Source organism: Rhinopithecus bieti, unplaced genomic scaffold (genome assembly GCF_001698545.2).
Source record: "Rhinopithecus bieti isolate Rb0 unplaced genomic scaffold, ASM169854v2 scaffold_14937, whole genome shotgun sequence".
Lineage (NCBI taxonomy): Eukaryota > Metazoa > Chordata > Mammalia > Primates > Cercopithecidae > Rhinopithecus > Rhinopithecus bieti.
In genome coordinates, this window is record NW_016808492.1 from 1,624,092 (window position 1) to 1,644,170 (window position 20,079).

General features: G+C 38.9%; 1 protein-coding gene across 10 annotated transcripts in view; it reads left to right on the plus strand.

Moving 5' to 3' along the window:
• The window catches only part of KLHL32 (kelch like family member 32), a 253,431-nt gene that overhangs the window by 57,529 nt on the left and 175,823 nt on the right, over positions 1-20,079 (plus strand). For 8 of the 10 annotated variants that reach the window (XR_001888124.1, XR_001888125.1, XM_017886771.1 and 5 more), the window contains one exon: positions 12,142-12,229. Coding sequence is in view for 6 of the 10 variants with exons in the window: in XM_017886771.1 (XP_017742260.1) it covers positions 12,207-12,229 (23 nt within the window). In the remaining 4 variants the exon portion in view is untranslated. Of the gene's footprint in view, positions 1-4,075; positions 4,123-12,141; positions 12,230-17,212; positions 17,247-20,079 lie in introns of those variants that run through there. The other 2 variants (XM_017886764.1, XM_017886766.1) reach the window with 2 other exon arrangements.

Sequence of the window (20,079 nt, forward strand, 5' to 3'; positions counted from 1 at the left end):
AGATGCTGGCAGATTCAATGTCTGGGGAAGACCTGCTTCCTAGTTTCCAGATGACCATTTTCTTGTTGTATTCACAAATTGTGGAGAAAAGAGAGAAGAAGCAAGCTCTATTTTGTCTCTTCTTTTTTTTTTTTTTTTTTTTTTTTTTTTGAGACGGAGTCTCACTCTGTGGGGCAGGCTGGAGTGCAGTGGTGCCATCTCAGCTCACTGCAGGATCCACCTCCCGGGTTCACGCCATTCTCCTGCCTCAGCCTCCCGAGTAGCTGGGACTACAGGTGCCTGCCACCACGCCTGGCTAATTTTTCGTATTTTTAGTATAGATGGGGTTTCACCGTGTTAGGCAGGATGGTCTCGATCCCCTGACCTCGTGATCCTCTCGCCTTGGCCTCCCAAAGTGCTGGGATTACAGGCGTGAGCCACCGTGCCTGGCCTTGTCTCTTCTTACAATAGCACTGATCCCGTCATGAGTGCTCCACTGTCATTATCCAATTATCTCCCAAAGGCTCCACCTCCCAATACCATCACATTGGATATAAGAGTTTGAACACTTGAATTTTGGGGGAGAGACATTAAGTCCATAGCATGAACCTCATGCTCATACTATTGGTTCCTGAGTCTTTTAGATATATATTCCTTGATGCAAATTGAGTTTTTTCTTTGAATTGCCCATTGCCAGATTGGAATTTGCCTTTCTTATCTCCTGCTGAGTCAGTTATTATGCATCCATCTGTTCTGTTCTCTATCTTCAATAAGTTTTATGTTTTTAATTTCTTCTCTTGTTCTCTTTGATCTTGGGAGTTTATTGTTGTTTTTTCATCTCTTTACCATAGTTTCAGTGAGGTTATTTCCTCAAGAGAAAGATGAAAAAATATTTTAAATTAACGGTTCCTTAAATCAGGGTATGTGTTGCATTCAGTGCAAACATTTGAATGGACATGTGTTCAAGCTGCCATTTTTAACCAGAATCCTTTTGGTAAGTGTATTAGTCCAGTTTTACACTGCTGATAAAGACATACCCGAGGCCAGGCGTGGCAGCTCATGCCTGTAATCCCAGCACTTTGGGAGGCCGAGGCAGGTGGATCACCTGAGGTCAGGAGTTTGAGACCAGCCTGGCCAACATGGTGAAACCCCATCTGTACTAAAAATATAAAGATTAGCTAGGCATGGTGGTGGGAGTCTATAATCCCAGCTACTCAGGAGACTGAGGCAGGATAATTGCTTGAACCTGGGAGGCAGAGGTTGCAGCAAGCCAAGATTGCACCACTGCACTCCAGTCTGGGCAACAGAGCAAGACTCTATCTCAAACAACAACAACAACAAAAAATATACCCCCCAAAAAATTGTCTGGGCAATTTACAAAAGACAGACATTTATTGGACTTATAGTTCCATGTCACATGGCTGGTGAGGCCTCACAATCATAGTGGAAGGTGAAAGGCACATCTCATATGGTGGCAGACAAGCAAAGAGAGCTTGTGCTGGGAATCCCCCCTTTTTAAAACCATCAGATCTCATGAGACTTACTCACTATCACAAGAACAGCATGGGAAAGACCTGCCCCCGTGATTCCATTATCTCTCAGTGGGTCCTTCCCACAACACTTGGGAATTCAAGATGAGATTTGGATGGGGAAACAGCTAAACTGTATCAGTAAGTTTCATTTTTGTATCCCTTTCACTAATTAGGAAATTGAGATGTGAAGAAATGTAGTAACTTCATGAAGGTCACGGAAGCACTATTGAAGCCAGAATATAAACCTCTTCCTCCAACAGTCTTCTTCCAGAACCCTCTCTTCTTACCTGTATACTATGCTGCATCTCCAGGTAGTACAGGTTTCTCATTTTACAAAAGCATAGCTTGGAGGTCTCCATATCTTTCAGTGTGTGGTGCTTCTCATTTGGAAAGCTTTCTCCTTTCTCTCCATCCTTTACTGCTCCCCTACTTGGTCTTTACCCAGTATTCTAAACCACATGCCTCTCCTTTGGTAGGATAATGTGGTGCAGCGGAATGTAAGAGCTGGGTTTGAGTCTCAGCTTCAGCAGCTGCCAGTTTTACCTTAAGCATTTCAGCTTGCTGAGCCTCTGCTATTTCTTCTGGGAAAAATAATGCTCGATAGTTGTAAGAATTAAGTGTAATAGCACGTGTGCATACATACGCCTAGCCCATATGTAGGCACTTAAAAAACAGTGTTTCCCCAGTTCTAATGTTTCTTGCAGATGTAAGAAGCACATCAGGTTTTTCGAGGCAAAAAAAAAAAAAAAAAAAAAAAAAAAAAAAAAAAAAAAAAAAAAAAGCACATTAAGGTATATAGTGATTTAAAATACAACTCCAATTCTAGATATTTTAAAATGAGGAAAATTTGTGCATCTCTCGATAGAAGAAAAGCAGAATGTCTTATACTGTTAGGGTAACTGCAAATGTGGATGTTACGCCTTTGATTATAAGCTCTTTGATTTATGCCAAAGATTATAAGCTCTTTGAAGACAGAGACTATTTTTAATCTTTTTATGTCACTCCTGGTATCTAGTTCAGTGATTAATGGAAATGTATTAAGTGCTTAGCACATATTTGATGAATGAACAGTCTATATATTAAAATTCAAAAGTAAGAGCATTTCTCTGTTTGAAAATGGAGTCTGGATTGCATCTAAATCATAAATTTGGGAACTCTAAATCGCATATTTTCTATTTGCTAGAAGGCAAAAATTAATCACTGGAGAATGGTCATTTGCTATTGGATTAAGAACTTTTTAATATAGGACTTTCTAATTAAGTAAAATAATTACATATGTGTAGCATGTTGATTTTATAATATCATAAAGTAATATGTTATTTATCATACAAATAATTTCTATACTAGCAAAACACTCAAGATCTACATTGTGTCATCTATAAAGATGAAGATGAATAATTTAATTTAATTTTAACTGGTGTGAAAGCTTTAAGAAATTCCTCAATAAAAAATTTTCATAGCAATATTTTAAAAGCACCTCAGGATGTTATAATTGCAGGTTAGGTTATTTTGACAAGACTGTGTAACCGATCCATGCATTTTATGTTTCTATTCATAGAGGAGTGATGGAGCTAAAAATTAAATTAAAATAAGAGCTGAAAAGGCATGTGCTAATGTGACTGGAAGAATTTACACATTATATTTTAGTTTGGTTCCCAAGGTCTCCAGCTGTATTCAAGAGGGTGACTAGATATCTTATCCTTATTCTTTTATAAAGAAACTTTTAATATTTAGTGTAACATTATTTTAGGGAATAAATTTCATAATACAAACTAAAACATCATGATTCAATATGTGCAAATAATCTGTCATGCTCCTCATTTTTAAAACAGCATTACATTGTACTTTTACTTTATCTGCTTTGGAGGATTTTGTAAGAATAATGGTAATCCTTGAGGATTTAAAACAGTGAGCAAGATAGATGTGGGTCCTGCCCATATAGACAGGATGACCAGATAATTTATCATCCAAACTGGGAAACAAAAGAGAACAAATGGGATGTGATTAGTAAATTGCACTGGGACAATATGCAAAACATAACCATTCCAGAATGAATGATCACCCCACTTAAAGAACTTATTGTCTAGGGAAGGGTTACGGGTAGAAATGAAACTAGGGCCGTAGATCCCCCACCCCAACAAGTAATAATATAGAGTGCTGATTATGCTGTGAGTGGGGATCTATAGGTACTATTGGATCATATAGGACAGTAATTAACTGTGACCTGGGAGGATCAGGGAGGGCTTCCCAGAGGAGGTGACATCTGAAACCTGCAGGATGAATAGGGGTTAACCAGGCAAAAAGGAGGGGTAGAAAGTTCTAAACAGTGAAGATGACAGTTACTGGTACCCTGAGGGGAGAGAACAGTTGAGTGTGATGAGTATGTCTGTATGACTGTAACCAGAAGAAGAAGGATCAAGTGGTAAAACACAAGGCTGGAAGTGTTGGCAGGGGTACTATTTTAAGAAGTTCAACTTTATCACAACAGCTTTAAGCAGGGCAGTGAGATGATCAAGTGGGCCAAGAGCTATTGCCTGTATTCATTTGACCATCATGTATCCAGTTATCTTGGCTAGAAGTGGGCCTTCACATCTCTCAGCACATGGAGCTAGTCAGTGTTTCCCCTTCCCTCTGTGGGTAGATCCAGCAGCAGGACTGCACTGGAAAGAATTCAGAAAGGGTCATGTCTGACAGAGAAGTGGGTTACCCATGGAAGGTAGCTTGGTAGAAGGAGTGCTGAGGGGAAAAAATCTCCCTAAGTTATGCAGAAGGCATGCAGGTGCACACACAGCTTGGCCTCAGGGATGGAGTGTTGGGAGGTGATGGTGCTTCGAGCACATGGCTGTGTGTCTACACTTTGGACCCTCATCCCTCTCTGCTTGGGCCTCCACAGTACTTATGAAAGGTGGAAGGGAGTGTTCTGATAAAACAAGCAAACTAATGCCTGGATGTTAAAAGCAACTTCCCAGAGGAAATTTCTTCCAAGAGTGGTGGGGTTTAGTGCCTAGAGAAAGAGGAACATTGATTGGAAAGTGAAAGCTGGGGGCCAGATGCTCTGCGAGGACAGTAGTGGAGAGGCCACTGTCTCAGGCCCCAGGAGGCCTCCACCGTCATGGATTGCTCAGCATGCTTGTGGTCCAGCTTTGTCTGAGCAGAGCACAGACCATCCCAGATCTGGAGGTAGTGTGGTCTGCAGGTCTGGCACAGCCTCTGAGTCATAGTAGCTTAGAAGAGACTGGCAAGGGGCTGTCATAACCAAGTACCACAGACTGGGTGGCTTGAACAACACAAATTTATTTTCTCACAATTCTGGAGGCTACAAGTCTGAGATCAAGGTGATAACAGGGTTGGTTTCTTCTGAGGCCTCTCTCCTTGGCTTGCAGATGCTGCCTTCTCCCTGTGTCCTCATGCGGTCTTTCCTTTGTATCCGTGTATGTTTTCATCTTTTCTTAGAAGGATGCCAGTCATTTTGGATTAGAGCCCACCCAGTAACCTTTTAACCTCGATTATCTCTTTAAAGGCCAAATCTCCAACACAGTGACATACAGTCACATATTGGAAGCTTCAACACATGAATTTTGGGGGGACACAATTCAGTCCACATCAGGGCCTCCTTGGGAGACACCAGCATGTGGTCGTTGCAGGTTTTGAGCCTTGGCTTTTGGTTTCTGTGGATCAGGAAGGCCTAGGAGCATTTGAATCATCTTCAAAACAAGGCCAAGTCTATTATGGTCCTATTTTTCACTTCTAGTGACAGAGGTATTACCTTACATAGTCTGTGTGCATCTTAGATTGTTGGAAACCTCCTTTGTACTGATTCAAAGTTGCCTTAACTCACCTGCCCCAGTACTAGGTGCCCGAGGCTGTTGGTCTTTGGTCTCTTTAGCACTTCAGGGTATAACCGTGTCCCGGAATAGGTTCCCTTTTTTACTATTAGGTGTGGTTAAGGGTATGGACTCTGGAGTCAGTCTGTTGGATTTGAAGTCTAATTTCACTATTCATTACTTGTGTGTCTTTTAGTAAATTCCTTGACCTCATTATGCCTTATTATCCAGATCCAAACAGAATGGGGATAGTAAATAAGGTAGGGAAAAGTGTCCACTGTGCTGGACACTTATTAAGTGTTTAATTAAGGTCCTATCATCTTCATCATTGTTATAGCTATCACCATTGTTTCCTTTTAACAAGACACTGAGAAAGGCCTGCTCTGCCACTCACATGATGACCTGTGCAGGAGGAGGAGGACTAGCATTTTCCCTGTTCTTACTGAACAATTCTTGTTTACCGTACTTTTCCTGGTCGTCTTCCCATAACTTGTCTTTCCCATGTAGAAGCCCAAAACCCCTTTACCTTTGATTATCCTAAGATTGTATGTAAGGCCAAGTTCTAACCACTCCTTGAGTTACTCATCACTGGGGGCTCCCACATGTATGTATGTTGAACATGTTAATAATAATTTGTTTTCTATTTAAAATTATAAGGTATTATTGGAGTATTACACACAAACATTGTTAAACAAATATGTGATAATAGCAAGAATAAACCAGTGTTGGCAAAAAGTGTCAAACTCTGTAAAATATTTTGAAGGGATTTATTCTGAGCCAAATATGAGTGACCAGTGGCCTCCGACACAGCCCTCAGGAGATCCTGAGAACATGTGCCCAAGGTGTTCAGGATACAGCTTGGTTTTATACATTTTAGGGAGACATAAGACATCAGTCAATACATGTAAGATGTACATTGGTTTGGTCTGGAAAGGTTCGACAGCTGGAAGCGGGGGCTTCTGGGTCATAGGTAGATTCAAAGATTTTCTGATTGGCATTTGGTTAAAAGGGTTTAATTATTGTCCAAAGGACTAGAATCAACAGAAAAGAATGTCTGGGTTAAGGTAAGGGGTTGTGGAGACCAAGGTTCTCATTACACAGAAGTAGTCCCCAGGTAGAGGCTTCAGAAAGAATACATTGTAAGTCAGTTGTCTCCTAGATCAGGAAAAAAATGAAGGGCAAGGAAGGGGATTCTCTTCAGAATGTAGATTTTTGTCCACAAGAGTCAGCTTTGGAGGACTATTTCAAGATATGGCAAAGAACATGTATTTGGGGTTGAAATATTTTGATTTCTTTCTTTATCTGCCATGTGATGTTATGCCAGCATCAGGTTGGAAAGCAAGCCACGTTATATAGGGTTAAATAAAACCCCTTGGATGAGACTTTATGGTTTGTAGGGCATGACTCCCCATACCCCTTTAGATAGTAATTTGGGCAAGAGAAAAAAAGGTCAGAGTTGAGTTCTTCGCCAGTCTCTTATATGTTGGTAGGATTGGTATGCATCCACATAATTAAGGTAGCTTAATTTTTAGTATCTTATGTTTATTGATTATATTAAACTAACTTAGCTTATCTAGTCCTTCTTTCTTTGTATGTCATCAAGACCTATAGGACACTTACTTTTTTCCTCCCCCTTTTGTTACTGGCCAGGCTTGTTCTGCCTCTATGCAGCAAGCCAATCACTGTGGTGACAGGTTTTGCAAAAAAGAAAAGATTTTATTCACAAGGCTTCAATGTGCAGGGCCAGGGAAATAAATCTCAGATCCACCTCTCTGAAAATAGGGCTTGGAGGTATGTGTGTGACAGAAAGTGGGGTGGTCTAAAGTATAGGGAAAGACGATTGGTGAGTCGGAAAGGTGAGGTAATTAGGGCTTTCTGCACAAGGGTAATTAAGCTGTATGGTTCTTCATAGGATATATGTGCAGAAAATGGTGGCACTAGCGTAATCTGATAATGGAGTTTTTGGCTCTCTGATATCAAGAAGTTCCCTCTTCAGGCAGCTGTTGAAGGCCCAGCCTGTGCAACCAACTTGTGAAGGTCTCATCTGGCTTGAACCAGACAAAAGCTGCCCCCTAGTTTCTGAAAAATAACTATAAGCACTGTTACTACGGTGACCCATTGTCAGAGATGTTACCCATAAGGTAGCGAGTGGGAGTTTAGTTATGTATTGTTCGGTCATGTGACTTGCTAGTGGGGGTTTTAAGATCAACTAGAAGTAAGTAAGTAAAACCTAGCCAGCTAGTTTGGAGGGCTTAATCATGTATCTCTTGTGCACTATTACTGTTTAATAATATATTTATTTTGTCTGTGTAAATATATTTTCAAGTTTGACTTAAAAAAAAACCCAAGTGAGACTCTACCAACTTTGAAACATTTTAATAAAAATAAAGACTATAAAGAGGTTAGATCCCATCAATCCTATGTACCAGATTATATTTGAAGAGACTTACCAGAAATGGAGGACATTCCACTAATGAACATTTCCTAAGGGTGAGGGTGGTAAATAATTTCAATTATGTGAAAAAATTGCTATATTTTAAGAAATGTTTGCTGTGTTTCTGGGGGTAAATGCCCAGCTTCCTCTGGAGAGCTTGGAGAAGGGGGTCTGAGTCTTCACCAGCTGTAAAGTTGTCTTGAGAACAGTCCTTGAAGGATTACTGCTATACACATTTTTGGTATTACAAACACTAGTATTTGGCATATGAACTACATTACCAAAAAGTGAAACAAAAGAAAACATTCAGAGATTCCTGTCACTGGATCAAATCACTACATGATTCATATTTGTATTCTATAACAAAAGAAGACACACAATGATGTTTACTATGACCCTGTGATGTGTCAGCCATTGTACTAGGTACTCTACATACACTATACAGCCCTGTGATAAGGTAGTAGTATTATCCGTATTTTTAGAAAATGAAGAAATTGAGTCTTGGAAAAGGTAAGAAACTAGCCTAGCCTAGTTGCACATCGATATGTACAAACAGCTTCATTTTGTAAAATGTGTGTTTTATTTTTGTTTGCAAGCTGGATTTGTTTGGTTGTATTTTTAATCACAAAGACTGAAATTTGTGGTACTAGTCTTTTGGGGGTCATTTCTCACTTTGAGAAGTTACTACAGTAGCTGAACTTTTACACTGTTAAATGAAAACCACTATGCCTGTTGTAGGGGAGGGGGTAAAATCTTTTTTCCTCTATCCATCTTTGATTTTTCAGCAGGGCCTCTATATTTTTAGACCACCAAAGACAGATTAGCAAGAGAAAAACAAATGGAAATTTATTTCCATGTTCATCACAGATACACGTGGGAGCACCCAGTGATGACTAACCCAAAGGAGTGGTTAGAACTTGGCCTGACATGTGATCTTAGGATAATCAAAGGAAAAGGGGTTTGGGGCTTCTGGATGGGAAAGACAAGTTACAGAAATATGACCAGGAAAAGTACTGTAAAAAAGAATTGTTCAGTAAGGTTTGTTGTGCAGATTAAAGTCAGTACCTTCTCCATTGATAAGAGTTAGGAGTCCTCCTCTTCGTGGTCCAGGAGAGGAAGAGATTTGTGAAAAGAAATTATGAAAATGTTCTTTATAAATGTAAATTTTCTTTACAAAAGGACAATGGTACCCTGTGTTTAGAGCTATTCCTGCATCTATCTGCTGGTTCTCAGTGGCTTTTAGGTCAAAATGATCCATGTGCTAAGGAGGCATATTTTGGGGTGGCTATTCTGGTACCCTCCCTGCCTTGTTTTTTTATAGTAGTTATGCAATAGAGGCAAATCCCTTCCTCCTTCCTGGGTTCATTAAGCTGAACCAAAAGGCTGATGGATACTTAAAATTTTAACATGTTTTCTTAACTATTTTTATATATTCCTTGTCTTTAAGTGTTTAGTAAAATCAATAAATTATCTGTGCACCAAAATAATATTTTCATTGTTCAGTAGTTGACCACAAAGCTCCTGAGGACATACCCAAGGACAGGGCCTACTTGAAAAAGAGCTCAGAGGAGTCTGACTAGAGTTTGGTCTAAAAGAGAATCTTTGTCATGCCAATGGCTCAGAAGATTGTAGATGGTCACAGTTGAAAGAGATCTCAAAGGTGATCACTCTTAAGTGACAGAAAAAGAGTCACCTCATTTGCTTCCAGGCCCACATAGCACTCCTTTGGGGTTTGTGATATATGTAGTTCTATCTCTGAGAGTGTGTGAGAGCCCTAAATGTTGGCTACCTGGAGAGCAACTCTGGCCTTTCTTCATATTGCTCTGCTTCCTAATGCCCCACTCAGCTGGCTCAACTCTGATCATTTCTGTATTCTCAGGAGGGGAACTGCAGGAGACTGGCCTGGATCTCCCTGGGCTGTGGGGGGGGAAACAGCCTTGGGTTAATCCACATACTAGGCATGGGAAAAAGTGCAAGGAAGTGGGAAGAGGGAGAAGAGGTGTCTGGCTGGAGCTTACAAGTAGCCATGTTGTTCACTCTACTTATGGTGAGGGGAAACTTTTTATAAAAACAAATGTATTTGCTAACAAAATTTAATTCTATATATATATATATATATCTCCAATATATAAATATAGAGGACATAGGGAATAATAAATAGTAAATAATATGTAGTAAAAATAGTAAATAATAAACCTCTTCCAGTGGTGATTAATCCTTAACTCATTTTAATTCACCTTTGGAAAAAAATAATTTCAACTTTTATTTTGGATTTAGCGGGTACATGTGTAGGTTTGTTACATGAGTATGTTGCATGATGCTGAGGTTTGGGATATGGATGATCCCGTCACCCGGGTAATAAGCATACTACCTAACAGGTAGTTTTTTAGCCCATGCCGCCAGCCTCCTTCTATTTGTCCCCAATGTTTGTGGTTCCTATCTTTACACCTAGGGATACTCAATGCTTGACTCACTTGTAAGTGAGAAGAACATGTGGTATTTGTTTTTCTGTTCCTGTGTTAATTCGTTTTGGATAATGGCCTTCAGTTGCATCCATGTTGCTGCAAAGGACAAGATTTTCTTCTTTTTTGTAGCTATTAATACACAGTGTTCCATGGTGTATATATACCACATTTTTTAAATCCAGTCTACCACTGGTGGGCACCTAGTTAATTCACCTTTAAAACGGTGTCCAGTTTCCTAAGCTTTGTAGTATATAGTGGCTTATAATTCAACAATTTTAGAAACACCTGATTTAGTGAGTTGGTCTCCAAACAATAAATATCTGTAAAAGAGAATTTCATCTATCTTATTATTTTTAATGATCATGTTTGAAATGAAACATATCAAGTTAGATGTGCCATTTAATTTGAGATTATTTTAACTTTAGGATTTTTGTTCTCCATTCAGTTGTTGGGAGTGTTTTAAAAACATTGGACTTTCAGAAAGATTAAGGTGTTACACCTCCCTGTAGTAATAAATATTCTTTGCAGCTTTAAAGCTCAAGTGTCCATGCCTGTTGGAGTTTGTGTTAGGCTACAAAAGACTGGAGTTTATAACCTAGATTCTGAAAGGACACTGTAGCAACATTAGGTTGCTAAGCAAGTCTCTTGGCTAATTAAACAACGTGCCTTGAATTACTGTGACTGCCCATGCTGCTCAGTCATAATGGGGCAATTAAAAATGAGACTCACTTTTAGGTTCATCAAGACTTAAATTAGAAATAAATGAAAGTAGAGACATACTATTTTTAATAATCAAAGAAAATAAGAAACAAAAATATAGTTGTATGAAAAATATTCAAAGCAACCCAGCAACCTAATGTTCAGTAAAATGGAATAGTTAACCAACGATGATATGCTATGTGAAGTATTATGCAGTCACACCAATTGAGGGTTTGTATACAGTATAACAAATATTGTATTTCCGTCAGATTGTAAATCGTAGCTCTCTCTTTTATACAAATCAGCAGAAATCGGCACAGCTTAACATATTCCTTTCATAAGCATTTTCATCCTGTTATTGCTTTTCAAAATAAAATTGAGACAGAAGGAAGCCTATTTAGCTTATCCAGATTCTAATTAATTTAGCCACTTGGGTGCATTAGAAAATGGGAGCTAGAACCTCTACTGAGGGTTGTAAAGTGTAGTCATGGACCAGGACCAAGACTATTCAAATAATTTATTTTTCTAGTCAGAGTTACTCCAATGATTAAAAGCAAAGACGGGGGATGGGGGCAGGGACTAAATGAGTAAGTGTGCTTGAATAGCCAAGGAGCAATTTCAAGCCTGACAACTGCATCCTGTTATATATTTCAATTATGCAATATTGAAGCCTCTATAAGAATCCATTTTTCATTTCCTACTAATTTTTATCTTCTCTATGTTATTTTTTCCACCTACTTTTCAGAAATCTGCTTCTTGAATAGAAAATTGTATTTCTATAGACACTTGGCCATGAGGTACTTTATTTTAATTTAATTCCACTAATCATATTTGGAAGGAAAATGAAATCTCTACAAATGACAAGTCAACTAGTATTTGTGGTTTAGATTTGTGGTTCATCAAATCTTAGTTTTTTCCTTTGGCCATCCCATCTGGTGTTTTAATTTTTACTTTAACACTTAATTACTATTGTTGATTCTCAAACATATTTTACTTCCTAGTCTTTGAAGCTTCAATAAAGTGAAAAAACTTAAAAATATCCAGAACAATTACTTGTTAAAGGAGCATTGTGTCAGAATGTTTTATGTGGACAGTAAAACTCTCCAAGCTGCCTCCCTGGAATTCAAAAGCTTTAGCATCAGGAAGACCCAAAGTTTGCTTTTCTGCATTTAGCTCAATGCACCCTTTTCTCTTGTCTTTTTATTCAGCTGGAATGCTTGCTGATTCCTCTGCACACTTCTAAGGCTGAGAACCTGAGGAACCCAGCTGGAAAATGCCGTCTGAACGCTGCCTCAGGTATGCCCTGCGGGGTGTGTCCCTGCATGCTGTAGTGAGCCCTGAAATAGGTGCATTGCACGTTGCAGGATCAAGCACAGAGCAGAGACTTAATGCATATTTGAAAGAATCAACAAACTAGTCAGAGCTTTTGTGAATTTACTGTGGTGGCACAAGGACTAACTGCTGTGACCTAGTTATTTGTCAAACCTAAACATGTTTCCTGATTCTTTGAATCATACTGCTTTTTAATATTTTTTCCTTATTTAGGATGCTAACTTCCTTCAAACAAAGGTATGCTACTATAAAGGTATATGACATAAAAAAGAAACAAAAAATTATGCATACGTGCGTGTGTGTGTGTGTGTGTGTATATATATATATATATAGAGAGAGAGAGAGAGAGAGAGCCTCCTTTAAGGCAATCACTTTGGGGAGTACAATGCTTATTCTCAAAATGCTCACAACATTTCCTTTTAATAATTCATTTATTTAATAGATATTAATTAAGCCAAGTACTGTGTTTGGTGCTGAGGACCCAGCTATGAATAAAACAGATAAGGTTCCTTCCCTCTTAAAATGTATATTCTATGGGGGAAACAGTCATTAAACAAATAAGCACACCAGTAACGATGCAAAAATAATTGTGAAAGTGCTCTGAAGGAAAAGTACAGGATAGATAGAGCAAGAAAATGCCTTCCTGAGACAGGCTGTATACCTGAGATTTGAAGGGGGGCATACCCTGAGGCAGGAAGGAGCTTGGCACATTCCAGAAACTGAGGGGCAGCCAATGAGGAAATGCATGGCATTCATTTGAATAGTCTCACTGGAGGTAAATCTGCATCATCCTCTGAGGGAATAGTCAAAATATCTTCAGAGCAAATAATAAGAAAGATGATAAACCTGGGGAATACATTTTTCTTAAGAATTGGGTGTTTGTTAAGTAATGAGACCAGTTTCTTTCCGTGACTCTGAAGCTATTAGAGGTGATTTGTTCCAGAAATGTGTTGAGAACTGGTGACATTGCTGTAGCAGGTATAACGCCTCTGCACTCCCCATGTGAGTCTTTTGCTCTCAATCAGTGATTCTCAATGGTGGATGATTTCACCACCAGGGTACTTTGTGCAATATCTGGCAATGTTTTTGGATGTCACTGGGACTGTGGATACAATTGGCATCTACTGGGTAGAGGCCAGGAATCATTTTAAACATCTTGCAATGCATAGGGCAACCCCCTACAGCAAAAAAACATCTAGCCCAAAATGTCGGTAATACTGAGGCTGAGAAACCCTGCTCTAGACCTGGCATTCAACCAATACAGCACATGGAGACCATGGTGTCTGTCTGCCACCACCTCAGCCAAGCTATTTATTCCTGGCTACCAGGATCAGTGTGCATACTTAAAATAAGTTTTTACTTTTAAGTCTGCCATCCCATTCTTATTAATCAACTCCCATTCCATGGTCATCTGTCTTCTACAGTGCAATCATCTCTATAATGTTGTCTCCTTTTCTGCTTCAACCCAGAGCCCTCCCTTCCCCACCTCTCACACTCTCTCACTGTGTCATGTGGAAGTGTCACAGCATAACCACATATTCTGCTGTATCATCTCCTTGTCCTGAAAAGCTCTGTTCGTCTCAGACTTCACTGAGATCCATCCTCCTCTGAGGACCATTTCCCTTGTAGTACTCTCAAAGTAGTTGCATTGTTATTTCCTCACATCTCATGTATGTCAAGGATGGGTAGAGAGATTGTCATCATCCCAGGGCATGGTTTTGCTTCTAGACCGTTACTCCACAAATTGATTGATTGAGAAAGCACAGCCACAAAAACAACAAAGACATACTCTTCTGAAGATGGTGTCCTCTATCTCTCTCAGGCTCTCCTCTTCCTAACTGTGGTCGGGGTCATTGTCCTTTATTCACTGAGCACGACGGCACCTGGCTTGCAGTCTTCCTCCTCATCACGAAACTCTTACTATACCCCCAGGGCCCTCAGTGTCAGCATGGAGGATGTGTCTGCTTCATGGTCCTTGGACCTTCAATCTGCTTATCTCCAAAGACCTTCTCCCTGCACTCAGCTGCCCAGTTTCATGGCCACACCTCAGACCTTGTCATCCTCAATAATTACTCTGTTTCTGAAATCACACTATCAGTCATTTTACTCTCACTGTAGCCTCCTCTCCTTCTAGCTTGCTGATTTACCCGTTATGGTTGTGCTCTGACCTCACTGTAATGTCTCATTTATTGGCCCTGCTACTTTCTACCAACCCATCTGATCTTTCCTTTCCTCATTTTCCTTCTTAAGCAGTTTAGATTCTATCACTGTTGCTAAACCCTTAAGTTCTCTCATTTCCTGTATTTTTGATGCATTTGCTTGAGAAAACCCCAATCCGGATGAACTGAGCTATTCATATTTCCATGCCTATATTGTCTAGTAGAGACTAGTTCCACAAAAATCTTCAGATTCAACAAGCCAAAAAGTGCCCAGAGTTCTAGTATGTGTTTCTGGTCCACTGATTCCCTGCCACTCAAGAGGCAATCCTTTCCCACAACTAAGCCCAAACCTGCCTCTGTGCTTCAAATCGATCTTTCATATATTCTCAGCAACCTTTGACTGTTGCTTGTTTCTCAGCCATTTTCTTGAGATACAGCTGTATTGTCACCTTCCCTATGCAGATGAGTTACAGATTTACATTTCTAGCAAAGACTCCTTTCTGAGCTCCAGATCCATGAATCAAGCTACATATTTGACATCTGTGCTTGGGTATCTTAAAGACAACTCAAACTTAACGTGTCCCAAACCAAATTCATCATCATTCTTTTCTACAATTCTGATCCTCTTTCATTTGTTTCCTATTCTGGAAATATCAAGTTGTATAAGCCAGAAATGTAGGCGTCTTCTGGAAATCTTCCTCCCACTCACCTCAATATGTAATCTAACACCAAGACCTGTAGATTTTCCCTCTAAATAACTTTTAATCCCATTCACCTTTCTGAAACTTCATCTGAATGCTCCTTGGGCTCCAAGGTCCAACTCCATCACTCACCTGAACCATAGCCACAGTCTGGGTCTGCTCTAGTCTGGCCCAGTCTCCCCTACTGCTCTTGGTACTACAGCTTGAGTGACCTTTTCTGTGACTTCCCATTGCCCTTAGGATAACCTGGCCCAGAATTCCTGCACAAGTGGGCTCAGGCCTCTGCTGCTCGGGGCTTACCTGCACCACGTTCTTCTTCGTCCCTAGCTGTTAACTTTCTGTAGACACTCTGTAAGGGCCATGCTCCCTCCTGCCACAGGATTATAGCATTTGCTGTTCTCCTGCCTGGAAAACCTTCTCTTTTTACCAGATTAACTTGTTCTCATCCTTCAGCCAGCAGCTCAAGTATTATTTCTTTAGGGAGGCCAGATTATTTGATGAATGTGTAACTGCCCCACTGTACTGAATGCTCCATGAGGACTGCTAAGGACTGCTACCACATATGGTTTGCTCACCATTTTGTCCCTGGCACCCAGCACAACACCTGGCCCAGGCTTAATAAATATTTGTTGGGTAAATGAATGAGGGAAGGAAGGAAACGAAACTATTCATTTATAATTAATTTCCTTTCTACAGAGTTTTCATTATTTAATAATTGTCTAAGCATATTGTATCTTCTTTGCTTATTATTATGACCATTGTTATTAATTGACCAAGTTCATTTTAAAGTGTTTATAAAGTGTTCTATAGAAGTAAAATTATTTTATTATAGGGTCCTTTAATAGCCTACCACCTTAAATAGAATTTTAAAATATTAATGTCTTTATTTTTCATGAAAATACTTTGACTACATAGTTTAAGTGATTTAAGACACTCACTTGATAGTTCACCAATAGACTGAATTGAGATAATTATGCATAATTATTACTGTCAGACTTTTGTCCAGTCTTTTTCTTTCTTGTATAAAGTAGCCTACTTAAGAAATGAGAATCTTTATGCCACTTGGTTGTTTTTAATATGTAAGTATGTAACACCTTATTGGTAGTGTTACTTAAAAACGACTACATATTTTTTGTATATACAAGTTGTAGGTAAACACTGACATAGAAATTGACTTGGATTTTAAAATTTGAAATGCAGATGTTTAAAACCATATAGCTGTTTTTGGAATTTACAACTTTAAAACTGACTGAACTTCGTCAAAATTCTTTCCATGAACATCAAACCCTATAGGATTTCTGTGACCAAAAAATGTTAACTCTATGACCTTGAAGTAGCAATTTGCACTAAAGCAGTGATTCAGTATGAGTAGGGAATATGATATAATGAACGCCATTCTCTGCATTTGATTTATTAGTTTTTGTGATCAATTCCAGAGTGAAAGTTAAAGGCTTAAAGTTATGAATAATCGTCTTTCCTGAGACCTCGTTTATTTATTTCCCCATTTCTGGATACTGACATATGACTGATCAAATGGTTGCTCCCTGGCATTACTAAAAAGCAATCTTCTGCTCAGAGAGTCTGGGGCTTTCCACTATTGCATGAGGGCCTACATGGGGCCCTGTGAAATATAGGAACAGCAGTTTGCACAGGCAGTCTGACAGGGGTTGCCTAAAGCCCTTATAGTGTTCAGGTGGAAAAAAATAGAGGTACATATATCACTGGGAACTCATAGAGTATCCAACAGAACCATAATGAGAAGCATATCTATAATTTAAAAATTCAGGTAGCCATATTAAAAAAGGTAAAATTATTGTTTTTTGTTGTTGTTGAGACAGAGTTTCACTCTTGTTGCCCAGGCTGGAGTGCAGTGGCACGATCTCGGCTCACTGCAACCTCTGTCTCCCGGGTTCAAGTAATTCTTCTGCCTTAGTCTCCTGAGTAACTGGGATACGGCATGTGCCACCACACCTGGCTAATTTTTATATTTTTAGTAGAGACGGGGTTTCACCATGTTGGCCAGTCTGGTCCTGAACTCCTGACCTCAGATGATCTGCCCGCTTGGGCCTTCCAAAATGCTGGTATTACCGGTGTGAGTCATCATGCCTGGCCCTAAAAAAGGTAAAATTAATTTTAAAAATACATTTTATGTAAACCCAACATACCCTAAATATTATAATTTAAACATGTAATCAGTACAGAAATATTGAGCTATTTTACTTTCTTTTGTTCATATTGTCTTTGACATCCATTGTGCATTTTACATGTATGGTACATCTCAATTTGGACTGGCCGTATTTCAAGTACTCAGTGACCATGTGTGGTTAGTGTCTACTGTATAGGTGTATCCCTACAATAGACTATTACTATTGTATTGATACAATACAATACAATAAATAGAGTATTACTATAGTATTAATATAGCACATACTCTTTTGTATTGATGCAGTTCTAAGGCATCTCTGAGAGAAAGGGGTTGTATTGGGGAAGCCGGGACACTCTCTGCACTCACTGATGAATTCTGAGGTGGCAGCATTGCTTCTGTGGGAGACCTTTTCCAGTTTTAGGATGACACTCAAATCTGTGTTTCCTTGAGAAATATGGCTCTTGCTTTCAGTTTTTTTCCAGCAATTTAGAAGTTTTAGGGTATACTTTTCCTTCCTTTTTCTTTGTTTCTCAAAAAATTGAGGGACATTGCTCTAAGTTGGGAGGCTTAGTTTGCTAATTTGATATATGTTCTAGATGCTGAGGGAGATGTTTGCAAGCATGTGTCAGCTCCCCATTTTAATTTAGACATAGTGCATTACAGTCTTTGATTTATCTTGTCCTTGGTTTATGACTATTGACTTGGTGAAGTGGGCCTGCTCCCTTCCAGCTATGTTCTGTGGCCACATGTGCCTTAACATTTAGAGGGTTGAGATGTTTTACAAATTTACATCCGAGAGTTGAGTGGGAAGTTACTTTCAGAATACAATAATGATTTGTTGATTAAGAGGCTTTTATTTCTTGCCAAATGTTGGAGTATTTGTTTCTGCTTTTAAGGATCCCTAACATATTGGTTCCAAAATATTTGCGATCTTGTGCCAACTGTTGTCTTAAATATTTAGCTTGTTGTTTTCTTGAAGCTTGAATTTTCAAGCCCAGCTGAATGATCCTGTGAAATTGTGCAGCATCACTATTGTTTCAAAGCCGAGTCTTTTATTCTTTGCCAAATTTCAGTTTACAGCTGCTCTTTTTCTGGCAAGATTTATTCACTCTCAATAGACATATAAAATGCAAGTACCAATTCAATGTTAATAATAAGGACAGGAATTGTGGCACTATATTTGGAAAATGAGTAAGGAAACATTTTAAGGCAATTATCTTAATATATTCTTCTGTTCCACTACAAATGAAATTTTGAAATACATTTATTTAACATTTAAGGTGATATAAAAATGGAGAAAATAAGTTATGAATGTTTCAAATATATTTTCTAAGGTTATAATAATTAGAATCTATTTTCTATCCCAAAACTTTTAGTCACAGTATGAGGATACATGTTTTTGAAGCAAAATTTCAAACATTTCTTACTGCCTCGTCATGTTGTTCTGTTCATGTATATTATTCTAAAAGGCTGATTTTGAGATTCATTATACATAATATAAATATAAAGTTAATAGGGACTTTCATGATTTTTCCCCTTAAGCATAGATTTCTTCAGCTCTTTTACAGATTATGTGTGTGTGTGTGTGTGTGTGTGTGTATATATATATATATATATTAGACAGAGTCTCACTCTGTTGCCCAGGCTGGAGTGCAGTGATCTCAGCTCACTGCAACCTCCACTTACTGGGTTCAAGCAATTCTCCTGCCTCAGCTTCTTGAGTAGCTGGGATTAAGGTACACGCCATCACACCTGGCTAATTTGTGTATTGATACAATACAGTACAACAGAGTATTACTATAGTATTAATTAAACCCCAATATGGGGTTTCACCATATTGACCAGGCTGGTCTCAAACTCCTGACCTCAAATGATCCACCTGCCTCAGCCTCCCAAAGTGCCGGGATTACAGGCATGAGCCACCACACCTGGCCTTTTATTATTATTTTTTTCTTTAAGTAGGAGGAGGAATTACATTATTATATTCTTGGTGATATGTTCTCAAAATACCTGATCTTGGACCTTCAGTTTTTCTATCTATAAAATAAAGATAATAATAGTACCTGCCTCATGGTGTTGTTGCGCAGATTACATGAACTAGTCATTGTAAATCACTAAGAATAGTTCATGGGACGTGGTGAGCACTATGTGTTTCTCAAATCTATTAAAAAGTCATCCTTTTAGGAAAGATTTTTCAAAGACTATCCTAAATCTTTACTTGGCTGATACAATGTTTCTATTACTATTCCATTTCTTGATTTGAGATGCTAATTAATTGAGTGATGCTAATTAATCTCCATTCTAGACTTTGCATAGAAATTTGCAAAAAATTATTTATGCTTCTGAATGAGGTTTTTAACTACTGATTTGAAAGTCTGCCTATGGCTTGAGCTACTAGATGAATATTCAATGACAGTAACCATTTCAAAACTCACTGCTACATTTCAACTGAAAATAATCCTCCCACCTTCCCACAGGAACTTCCTATATCATCACCGTCTGTCAAGTTTTTTTCTTTCCATATTTCTGACATTTCTGATGCTTCCTAGTCAAAACTGTCCAATAAAGCTTAATGACTGCCTTCTGGCATTTCACAGGAAGTATTTGGTTAATTTTAAGATGGAGATTTGTACCTAACTGTAATTTACCAGCCAACTGGCACCACAGGCTGAGCAGAGCCCTGCCAAATAAATCCACCATGCAGACTAGGCTGGTGGCAACTCTGGCTCCCCTGAGAAACTCTTTCACACTCAGAGGGAGGGGTTGGATACAGGAATTACCAACATGGGAGAGACAATGCTCAATCAT